This window comes from Acinonyx jubatus, chromosome E3, assembly GCF_027475565.1.
Source record: "Acinonyx jubatus isolate Ajub_Pintada_27869175 chromosome E3, VMU_Ajub_asm_v1.0, whole genome shotgun sequence".
In the NCBI taxonomy this organism is placed as follows: domain Eukaryota; kingdom Metazoa; phylum Chordata; class Mammalia; order Carnivora; family Felidae; genus Acinonyx; species Acinonyx jubatus.
This window is the reverse complement of record NC_069398.1, coordinates 31,049,201-31,061,261: the sequence shown is the minus strand read 5'-3', so window position 1 is coordinate 31,061,261 and position 12,061 is coordinate 31,049,201. Positions and strand designations below refer to the sequence as shown.

The 12,061-nt window shown below is 44.5% G+C and overlaps 1 protein-coding gene across 1 annotated transcript in view; it reads right to left on the bottom strand.

Moving 5' to 3' along the window:
- The window catches only part of CCZ1 (CCZ1 homolog, vacuolar protein trafficking and biogenesis associated), a 33,516-nt gene extending 24,004 nt beyond the window's left edge, over positions 1-9,512 (bottom strand). Inside the window, exons 1-7 of the mRNA XM_027042239.2 lie at positions 9,301-9,512; positions 8,254-8,351; positions 8,057-8,150; positions 7,680-7,757; positions 7,255-7,302; positions 6,603-6,686; positions 4,922-5,097 (exon numbers count right to left, since the gene is read on the bottom strand). Of these exons, the coding sequence (XP_026898040.1) occupies positions 4,922-5,097; positions 6,603-6,686; positions 7,255-7,302; positions 7,680-7,757; positions 8,057-8,150; positions 8,254-8,351; positions 9,301-9,426 (704 nt within the window). The 5' untranslated portion in view covers positions 9,427-9,512. The remainder of the gene's footprint in view (positions 1-4,921; positions 5,098-6,602; positions 6,687-7,254; positions 7,303-7,679; positions 7,758-8,056; positions 8,151-8,253; positions 8,352-9,300) is intronic.
- Between the last annotated feature and the right edge of the window lie 2,549 nt (positions 9,513-12,061).

Sequence of the window (12,061 nt, the reverse complement as noted above, 5' to 3'; positions counted from 1 at the left end):
AAAATAATAAAATATTTAGGAATAAACTTAACCAAAGAGGTGAAAGACCTGTACTATGAAAACTATAAAACACTGATGAAAGAAATTCAAGACAACACAAATAGACATTTTGAAGAATATCGTTAAAAGGTCTACACTACCTTAAAGCAATTTACACACTGAATGCAACCTCTGTGAAAATACCAACAGTATTTTTCACAGAACTGTAACAATCCTAAAATCTGTATGGAATCACAGAAAACCTTGAATAGCCAAAGCAATCTTGAAAAAAGTAATTCCAGATTTCCAATTACATTATAAAGCAGTAATTAAGACAGTATGGTACTGGCATAAAAAGAGACAAATGGTGCTGGGAGAAGTGGACAGCAACATGCAGAAGGATGAAACTAGACCACTTTCTCACACCATTCACAAAAATGAACTTAAAATAGATAAAAGACCTGAATGTGAGACAGGAAACCATCAAAACCCTAGAGGAGAAAGCAGGAAAAAACCTCTCTGACCTCAGCTGCAGCAATTTCTTACTTGACACATCTCCAAAGGCAAGGGAATTAAAAGCAAAAACGAAATATTGGGACCTCATCAAGATAAAAAGCTTCTGCAAAGGAAACAATCAACAAAACTAAAAGGGAACCAATGGAATGGGAAAATATATTTGCAAATGACATATCGGACAAAGGACTAGTATCCAAAATCTGTAAAGAACTCACCAAACTTCTCACCCGAAAAACAAATAATCCAGTGAAGAAATGGGCAGAAAACATGAATAGACACTTCTCTAAAGAAGACATCCGGATGGCCAACAGGCACATGAAAAGATGCTCAACGTCGCTCCTCATCAGGGAAATACAAATCAAAACCACACTGAGATACCACCTCACGCCAGTCAGAGTGGCCAAAATGAACAAATCAGGAGACTACAGATGCTGGCGAGGAAGTGGAGAAACGGGAACCCTCTTGCACTGCTGGTGGGAATGCAAACTGGTTCAGCTGCTCTGGAAGACAGTGTGGAGGTTCCTCAAAAAATTAAAAATAGATCTACCCTATGACCCAGCAGTAGCACTGCTAGGAATTTACCCAAGGGATACAGGAGTGCTAATGCACAGGGGCACTGGTACTCCAATGTTTATAGCAGCACTTTCAACAACAGCCAAATTATGGAAAGAGCCTAAATGTCCATCAACTAAGGAATGGATAAAGAAATTGTGGTTTATATATACAATGGACTACTACGTGGCAGTGAGAAAGAATGAAATGTGGCCTTTTGTAGCAACGTGGATGGAACTGGAGAGTGTGATGCTAAGTGAAATAAGCCATACAGAGAAAGACAGATACCATATGGTTTCACTCTTATGTGGATCCTGAGAAACTTAGCAGAAGACCATAGGGGAGGGGAAGGAAAACAAAAGTTAGAGAGGGAGAGAACCAAACCACATGACACTCTTAAAAACTGAGAATAAACTGAGGGTTGATCGGGGGTGGGAGGGCGGGGAGGGTGGGTGATGGGCATTGAGGAGGGCACCTATTGGGATGAGCACTGGGTGTTGTATGGAAACCAATTTGACAATAAATTTCATATTAAAAAAAAAAAACCAGACATACAGATCAATGGAATAGAACAGAGAACTCCAAAATAAACCCACAATTATACAATTAATCTTTGACAAAGGAGGAATGAATATCCAACGGGGAAAAGCCTCTTCAACAAATGGGTATTGGAAAAACTGGACAGCGACATGCAGAAGAATGAAACCGGACCACATTCTCACACCATACACAAAAATAAACTCAAAATGGATTAAAGACCTAAATGTGAGACCTGAAACCATAAAAACCCTTGAGGGGAGCACAGGCAGTAACGTCTCTGACATCGGCTGTACCAACATTTTCTCTCCCGAGGCAAGAGAAATAAAAAAATAAACCATCTGGGACTCATCAAAATAAAGTTTCTGCACAACAAAGGAAACAATCAACAAAACTGAAAGGCAAACTGGAATGGTAGAAGATACTTGCAAATCCAATAAAGGGTTAATATCCAAAATAAATAAAGAACTGATACAACTCAACACCCAAAGAACAAATAACCCAATCAAAAAATGGGCAGAAGACACGGATAGACATTTCACCAAAGACATCCAGATGGCCAACAGACACCTGAAAAGATGCTCATCATCACTCATCATGAGGGAAATGCGCACCAAAACTACAATGGGAGATCACCTCATTCCTGTCAGAATGGCTAAATTCGACATTCGACAACCCAAGACACAACAGCTATTGGTGAGGATGTGGAGAAAGGGGAACTTTCTTCCACTGTTGGCTGGAATGCAAACTGGTACAGCCACTGTGGAAAATATTATCAAGATTCCTCCGAGTGGAAACCAGTATGGAGGTTCCTCAAAATATTGAAAATAGAACCGCCCTATGATCCAGCAACTACACTACTGGGTATTTGCCCAAAATATACAAAAACACTAATTCAAAGGGATACATGCACCCCTATGTTTATGGCAGCATTATTTTCAACAGTCAAACTACAGAGGCAACCCAAGTGCCCATAAACAGATAAATGGATCAAGAAGATGCGGTGTACCCTTGTTAAGATGAACACAGGGTGTTATACGTAAGTGATGAATCGTGGAAATCTACCCTCAAAACCGAGAGCACACCGTACATGCTGTATGTTAGCCAATTTGACAATAAGTTACATTAAAAAAAAAGATATGGTGTATATATACAATGAAACATTATTCAGCCATGAAAAAATGAGATACTCCCATCTGCAACAATATCAAGAGTAGTGCTAAGTGAAATAAGTCAGAGAAAGACAAATACCATAGGACTTCACTCATGTGGAGTTTAAGAAACTAATGAGCAAAAGATAAAAAAGAGAGAGAGAGAGAGAGAGAGAGAGACAGAGAGAGAAACAAACCAAAAAACAGACTCTCAACTATAGAGAACAAACTGATGGTTCCCAAAGGGGAGGCAGGTGGGGGTAGGCAGGAATGGGGTGTAGGGATTAAATAGTATACTTATGATGAAAAAAACAAAACATTAAACACAGCAACACCACCACTGGGCTCCACTTGACAAAACAAACCATTCAAAACTAAAAACCATATGTATATCTACGGTAAGCAATAAGAGCAAATACATATTCTGTCACGAAATACGAAATACTTCATAGGTATTTTCATACACTAGCTTTGTGATTAACAGCCGCTTCTCAAAATGTGCTGTTTTTCTTGAAGCTCCTTCTTGTGGTGACTGTCTGGGACCAGCTCTGTCTGCCCTGCCAGCATATTAGGGTGGGACCACAAAGCAGCTCTGTATGACCACCAGAGCTGGGCACTGCTTAACCCCAGGGGGTGTCGGGACATCCTTCACAAAGACAAAGATACCAAGAGGATCCCAGGAGCTGGGTAACATTTAGCCCTGTGAGCTTAGATTTCTGGAACGCAGCCAGGCTTGCTGTCAGGCTGGCCCCACAGCCTCTCAACAGGAGCTACTGACCTTGAGGGGATCCTCTTGCTCTAGGCCTGAACCCTTTCTCACCTCCCGAGCTCATACCCGCGTCAGGCCTTCTGCTGTGCCTGGCGACTGGAATCTGAGCTGCCCTTCCTCTGCCAAGGGCACCAAGGCTACAGACTGCTGTTCAATTCCAGCTTGTCCCTCAATCTCGTCGCCGTGGCCGGGTGCACCCTTCCCAGCATCTCCCTGTTAATTTCTGCCTTTGGAAAGCTACCCCCTCTCCAGACCTGACGCCCTCCAACCCCATGTAAGTAACTCCCCTTCACCTTCTCACGGCAGAATTAAGAATTTCATTTCACTACTACAGCATGCATAACATAAAAAGCACCTAGAACAGGGCCAGCTAATACAGCATCAGGTTCCCTGCTAAATAATTTGTTAAACAAAAAAGAAGAGGACTTTTCATCTGGAATTTGTTGTTTTCATAGGAGAAAACAAACTCTACGTCAAAACTCATCAATGTGTTTAATAAACAATGTGTTTAACTTCTTCCAGTCAATTTCTCTCCCTAAAATGAGGCTACAAGACCTTGGCAGGGAGAGGACGGGTTTCGGGGAACCGTGGAAAGTTTCAGGGAACCGTTACTGCCCTGTTAGCTGAACTCGGGTTTAGCGCTCAAACGTGGCCGCAGCCCTAACTGAAGAAAGGGGGGTATTAGTACAAGCAAACATGAAAACTGAATGCGTGCGAGCACCCGAAGAGCTCCCGAACCCCAGCAGCCCATCTCAGACACAGATGAACAGCCGGCTCCACACCCCCTGCAGGTCTATGCAGTCGCATGCACGTTCGCGTGGCTTTGCTGGAGCTGTCTTGCCGCAGTTGAAAGCATTAGTTACAGTTTATCTTTTCTTCTCCAGGATTAACATTCTCAAAGAAGTTATGTTTTTGTTCTCACTACAGGTGGCACAGTTTGTTGCTAGTGGGTAACTTCCTGGTTTTATAACACATTTAACTTCTCGGGGATTTTTTTTTTCATCTAGCTTCTTTAAAACAAAGTCTGAAAAGTATGCTTTCCACATTTACTATATTTACTATACGGTAAATATACTAAACGTATATTTACTATACGGTTTCTTTAAAGACGTTTTTGGAAGAACGCCAAAATAAAAACGGGCTTCTTAAACTCAGCTCGGCAGAAACATTTTCTCCACCTTGCATGGCGCCAGTTTTAAGCTCCCCTGCTTGGTCGTTTTAACCCAAATCACCCTACTTTTGGTTTAAGTCATCACTGCTTTATTTTGACAGGATCTATAAAGACGCTTCCCACCTTGCCCTTGCCCCCTTGCTATCTGTTCCGGTCCAATAGCCTGCTATCAACCCAGTCACTGCGGTTTTTATGATCCTCAAAGATTTTCTTCTTTTACAGGCCAAGCCTCAGGAGCATACATACCAGATCAGCTGATCGTTATAGAGGAAGGCGGTGTATTTGACTATACTCAGGCTTTCCTCCATTCTATTAATAAAGGATTGGATTTTCAAATAAGTCATTTTATCCAAAGGGAAGAAGCTGATTCCACCAAAAATGTCGAGGAGATCACATGACTGCAAATGCAACGTTTGCAAGTACTGTAGGAAAAAAAAAAAGGCGTCAAACTTAGAGTACACGGAATAGAGCACTGACAGTTCAGGGTAATTAGTCAATTTATGATACGATTACATACTACTGTGCCGAGAAGACCAGTAAGGGGGTGAGCCACAGCTAAGTAGATGTGCAGTCAGTACCAATTTCACGACATTAAGCTCAAACATAACTAGTTAATGTTTGTTCAGGATTGTGTCTTGTCTCTCTGAAGCGCTAACTCCTTACGCTAGCGCTCCTCAAGTTATATCAACCTTATCAGGGATGTCAACAGTGACGTCGCGGACAGACACTGCCACCTCCTACCAAAATAACGTTGAAAGGACAGGTAGTCAGTTGTTGATGGACAGGAGGGTAAAGAAGGCAAGAACAGGAATCAGGAGGCAGCAGGAGGGTAAATAATTATGGTCAGTAAAGTGAAGAAACAGGGGCGCCTGGGTGGCTCAGTCGATTAAGCAGCTGACTTCGGCTTAGGTCATGATCTCATGGTCCGGGAGTTCAAGCCCGGCGTCGGGCTGTGTCCTGGCAGCTCAGAGCCTGGACCCTGCTTCAGACTCTGTGTCTCCCTCTCTCTGCCCCTCCCCTGCTCACACGCGTGCGCTCTCTCTAAAATAAACAAATGTAAAAAAACAAACAAACAAAAAAAACAGATCAAAGATAATTTAGGGAAAAAAAACTGAGAATTATTCCACTAAAATAAACTGATTTTTACCAGAGGTAGAGTATATAAAATGTAACTTACCATAAAACAGAGTGGCAACTATTTAGGGACACTCATTCATCATTTGGGAGGGAAAAATCACATTAAAAACCACTATGGGGGGGGGGGGGGGCGCCTGGGTGGCTCAGTTGGTTAAGCATCTGGCTCTTGTTTTTGGCTCAGGTCCCGATCTCACGGTTCATGCGTTCAAGCCCCACATGGCGCTCTGTGCTGGCAGTGGAGAGCCTGCTTGGGTTTCGCTTTCTCCCTCTCTGTCCCTCCCCGCCTCACGCTCTCTCTGAAAATTAATAAACTTAAAAAAAAATAAAATAACCACTAATGGGATAAAGTCTGTGTCATAGCCAAAAATTTTACCTTGAGTCAACACAGATTACTACTCACTAAACAGAGTATTGTTTCATCAATCCATAAGAATGTACAACTCAGGCAAAGAGTTTAAATTCTGCTAATTAACCAATCACCATGCAGTAAGCCCACACTGGCCAACCCAGGCAGAGCAAGGATGAAGTCACAGGGTGTCTCCAGGATGCTGTGGGGGTGCACACAAATGGCAGGATGCTCTGATCCCGCACAGAGCTGACAGAGAGATTCAAGAGTGCACATCTAAAAAGTTTCCTCACTGGTCTGGTTTTGCCACTAAAGATCTTAGGCTCTCTGCCACTTTCAAGTCCTAAGTTTTTTTTGTCAATGAGTAATGAACTTATGTATGTGTATTTCTAAGGGGTCTGTTTGAAGACTACTAAGATTATAAATAAAATTCCAAGTACTTACCCGATGGAAGAATTTCTCTAATCTTTCTTTTAGGAGCTTGACACCTCCATCTTCCATGGCCCTCAGAAAAGTACCATTAAAAAGCTAATGATGTAAAAGATTTTTTAAAAAGTCAATTTCTTATGCCCTTCAATTTCCCAAGATAACAAATTCTTCTTTTCCTTTTACATTGACTAATTCAGCTTATTTAATCCCCTCCCCCTCCAATCCCGTTCTTTTTAAAAGGGGAAAACATGTACAGGAGAAAGCCTGAGTTATAAAATAAATCACAAAAAATCAACACACTATTAAGTGATATCATTTCCATGTTATCACCTAATCATTTAGGACATTTTTTTTTTTAACCTCAACTCATACTTAAGTTTCACTTTATATAAATTCTATCACCAGAATGTCTCTTCCTCAAGAACATGGAGTTTCTTGTTTACCAATGGGGACACATTCCTAGTACAAGGCTGGGAATAAAGAAAGACTGACTACTCAATGAATAAGTATATGCATAAACCTCAACCCTGTTTCAAAGGCCCCATTGTTTCCTCCCCTAAAACAGATACATAGTCACCAGGCAGTCATCTAAAGAATTAAGATTTTTAAACAATCCCTGGAAACAGGTAACTGGCTAGACTCCATTCAGAAAGAGCATCATGCTTACCTTGTACATGCTGTAGCACTGCTGTAGTACTGAACTATAAACCTTGTCCTGCAAACAAAGACATAGATGTCAATTTTAGGGGGAAAAAAGTCCGCTGTATAACAAATTTACAAAGACTCTTGGCAAAGCAATATAATGCTTACAGACTCAGTCCCACAACAGTTGTGTGCTGAAAATAAAAGGTATTTAAATTCAGTTATGAAGCAGTAATTTTAGGAGGGCCTTGAACATATGACTAGGAGGCACTGGTGAGACGGGATGTACATTTTTATAAAATTGTGCTAATGTAAGCGATAAACATAAAGCTTCACTATGCGTATCCTGAGAAGCTTCCGTAAAAGTGACCCGGCTTAAATCTGACCAAGTCACTCAATATATTCAGTAATAAACTTTCAAAAAATAAGAAATAAAAAAGGACACGTTACCAGCAACTCCTCCTCTTGATATTCAACAATTGGTTTCCCATCTTTACTTTGCTTTTCAATTATAGGATTCCGAACAACCTATGCAATTTTGATAAAATGAAGTTACACAATGAACCAATCATATACATTTTTAATCTTCCCTTAAGTTAAAAAATTTGAGCAGGTCACAATACCAGAAACACACCTTCCGAAAACAGCCCCAAGAACAAATACACTGAATAGAAGTCTGACCTTAAAACGGCAACCCACCCTACTGTAATCCTACTTTGCAGCAGCTAGAGGACTTTCCTCAAGTCCTAAGAGTAAAGCAAAGATCACCCATAACTTCACCGCACAAATTCAAAGAGATCAAAGAGATATACTGTGTATGTAAATACCATGACCATCCAGAAATTTTCTTCTGGCTCATTGAAGAACTGTCTGTTCTTCTGCGTATGTAAAGATTTTGCAGGTTTTGATGGACTAAAGGTCCTAAAAAGAGTAATAAAAAAAAGGATAATTGGGGACAGTTCTCCAAGTCGTAGAAGTTGTAAGAACTCGCTAAGCTCGGCAAAAGCACTTTAAAAGGTATTACCTGGTAAACTGTACAATAGCTTCACATAATCCGACGTTTCTAATTTTTTCATTCTTTTCTACTTCGTTTGGGTAATAAAACAAAATTTTATTTTCCTCCTAAAGTATGAAGAGACAGAATCGCCACATTAGTATCAGCATTTTTCCCATCTCAGCTGTTGAAAAAGCTGTTCAAAGTCAACGTCTGACGTCACACGTGCTAACAAAAAACCAAAACAAAAACCCTTTTCAGTGAATCCAGAATTATCTTTTCCTCACTATGTAAATAACGCTCATGAGCCTGGAAGGCAATTGTGATAATCAGTAAGTCACATGTCATCTGAAGGAGCACTCAGGCAATTATTCTGAAAACTCGATCTTACGGTTTCTTGCCTCCTGCTCATTTGTAAACCAACGATTGTAAGAAATGAGCGTGTGCGCACGTGCGCAGACGTACGCCTCCAGGCGAGTCAAACTCAGCAGGTTCACGGGCACTGAGACTGACAGCCTCTGAAGCTACCGTGATTTTGCTGCCGGCGGAACCGGACATCCTTGGAGGAAGTCACCGTCCCCACCTATAAAATAAACAAAACCCACCCCTGGAATTTAAATATCAATTCGGAAAAGAACTTTCCAAGGGCCCTCCAAGCCTGCGTTATTTTCGGGTTTACAAGTCCACCACTCTCGATCCACGCTTCGGGGGGAGGGGGGGTAACAAAAACATTAGCTCAATTTTAGTCACCCAGGAATGATGCAAAAAACAGAGCCTCAACCCGTGTGGAGTGACGAGCTTGCTGAAGCTTCATTCGACACACGGGCTTAGATCCAGGACTCGGAAGAGACCCTGCCGGCGTGGTCCGGCCCCCGTTTACTCCCCGGCTCGGGCGTACACCTGGCACAAAAGCAGCCTCAATAAAAGCCGCTCCAGGAGCGCGGTGACAGGTGCTGGCCGGGGTCGCCTCCCGGGCGCGCCCCTCGGCTCCCGGGGCCGCCGCCGGCCTGCCGCCCCCGCCCTCGGGCCCTCCTCCGGCCGCCGGCTGATACCGACGCGCGGTCCGGCTCCGCGTACCTCGCCCTCACGCGGCCCGAAGCGCGGGTTGTAGATGAAGAAGCTCAGCAGCGCCGGCGGAAACTGCTTCTCCTGGGCCGCCCCGGCCCCGGCCCCGGCCCCGGCCCCGGCCGCCGCTGCCGCCATCCCGGCCCGGCCCCCCAGCCTCGGGAGCCTCCCTCTGCCCGCCCAGCGACAGCTGCCCCGAGGAGACCGCACTTCCGCCTCGCTCGCGGCCGCCCCGGAAGTGGTCGCCGCCGGCCCGGAAAAAGAACCCGCCACCCAACGGCCCCTTCTGGCGAGCGCCCGCAAGGGTTGGTTCCCCCTTGTTTGCTGGGCAGGTGTTTCTCTTTTTTTGCGTTAAGATGGAGGCGAAACTGCGCCCAGATGTCTGCCCTGGCGGAAGGCGAGGGCCGCGTAGTTGAAGAAAAAATAGAACCGGTATAGTTTTCTAGAAGTAGGTGAAGGCGCAAAGGAAGCTTCTGCGGTGAAAGAAACACGTGTAGGGGCGGACGGGCATTCAGCTGGGGCGACTGGCCCACTTCCATCATCTACAGGGTCCGTCCTGGCATTTCTGGGTTTTCTTAATCTCCGTTTGAGAGACCGCAGGTGACCGCTGGATCAAACCAACCCGACGGGGTTTGCGCTCACCCCAATTCCCCAGGCTCAGGCTTGGAAGATTGCGCGCAGATGTGAAGGCGCCGGGCTCCGCGAGGCGTAGTGTGTGCGGTCCAAGCAGGACCAGAACGCGGCCTTCTCCGCGGAGTGCCTGATCCCGGACCTTGGCCAACAGGGCATCGCCCTGCCTTAGCTTTGAGGACTCCCCTGCTTTTGAGCTCTGCACGGGGACATGATTGGAACAGCTCGTTACTTCTAGCTTCTGGCATTTGGAGTTCAAACCCGCGCAGCGGACCGCTTTGCAGGTTCAAGACGACCTTGCTTTAAGGTCGTTTCATTTGTCACAGATGAAGTTTAGAAACGGGACCTCTTATTCAGTCTGGAAGAATAGATCTTCATGTTTAGGAGCGAGATGCATTGGAATTTAGACATGAGATAGATCTGGGTACTTAATCCTAGCCCCGTCGCTCGCAGGGTGTGAAACCTTGGACCGATCACCTAGCCTTTCTCCAGACTCTAGTTCGTATTTGTAAAATGTCTAATGGGGCGCCTGGGTGGCACAGTCCGTTGAGCACCAGGACTCCTGATTTCGCTCAGGTCATGATCACAGGGTCCGGGGATGGAGCCCCGTGTGGGGCTCGCTGCTGAGTGTGGAGACTGCTTAAGATGCTCCCTCTCTCACTCTCTCTGCCCCTCCCTTGCTTGCTCACGCTTTTTAAAAAATAATTACAAAATAAAATGACTGATAGTAAATGCTTAACTGATAAGAATTTTGCTTTGAGAAGTCAGTGCGACTATGGATTTGCCAATAGTACTCAGCACTTCATCATTATTCAACAAAATGGTTATCATTACTTGATCTTGAAAGACTTTCCCAACTAGCTTACTCCAGTGGATGAAATTCTCCATTAGATAATAGTGTTTTGGTACTAAAGCAATAATTTATGAGTATTTGATAGTAGAACCCCCTTCCTCCCTCCTTTTGTCCCCCCAAGTCTCTGGGGACTTCTAATACATAAAATAGATGCAGGGCTTCCATGGTTGAATGAGAGCCCCAGGGGTATGACTGAGGCCTAAAAGCACCTTTTTTTCTACTTGCTTCCCATCATTCCCATCTCCCTTAGAGACCCTAAAGCACCTGCCTAGGTCCCTGCAACTTGAGGAATACTTTGAATACTCCAGGTGAAAGAAGTCCCTCCTTTGTCTGAGTACATACTTCTGGGAAAAGTAGTAGAAAGAGCCCAGGGCTTAAGTTGGAAGCCCTGAATTTTAGTTCTGGGTTTCGCCATTTCCCAGTTGAATGACCTTTGACTCATCACTTCTTTAATCTCCGTTTCCTCCTTGGCAAAATAAGGTCGGTACCTGCCTCACAGGGTTACTGCAGAATTACACTGGATGATACAAATGAGAACACCTTGTAAAGTACAAAGTACTATATAAATGTGGCACGAGGGCACTTAACAGTGTTAGTCAAGCTTTCTTCCCAGCACACTTCTTCCTTGTATGCTTTGCCTCCTCTGCACGCATTCAACTAATTGAAATAATTGCCACGGGAAAGAAAGGATACAAAACCAAAAGGAAACCAACAAAACTCCAGAAATCAAAGTGCTTTCTCAGTTTCAAAAGGCAAGGGAGCAAAACAGCGTAGACCTTGGCAGCCCCCTCTCTCACTGTCGGAGGGCAGACCTGGGTGCCAGGGGGGTGGAATGGGGAGGATGCACACATAGGTATGTTGGGAGACCACAGAGTGGAGAGGGTGTGTCCTTGCTTCCTTGTGAAGCCGGGAGGTAGCAAGCCTTGTAGTTTCCCTCTGCGTCAAGCATGGTGCTGCAGCTGTACCATATCCTCATGAGCGTCCAGGCAGTAGGCTGTACTTGGCGCAGGACGTACCCAAATACTAATATACAGAATCCAGAGAAAGCCAGACCTGAGAGGCCTTAAGGTCAGGACCAAGTGGAAGTAGCTGTGGCCTTGAGGGGTAGGTCAAGTGGACCTAGAGGGGTAGGTCAAGGCCACAAGACTAGAGAGGAACGAGGAGGACTTAGTGGTCGAAGGGAGAGAAGGAGGCCAAACTGCCTGACTTAATTCTGGATTATTCTATCACCTGCACGATGGGGAGTCCAAACTAAGTTCAGTTACAGAAATAGAAGATTACATCTTTTGG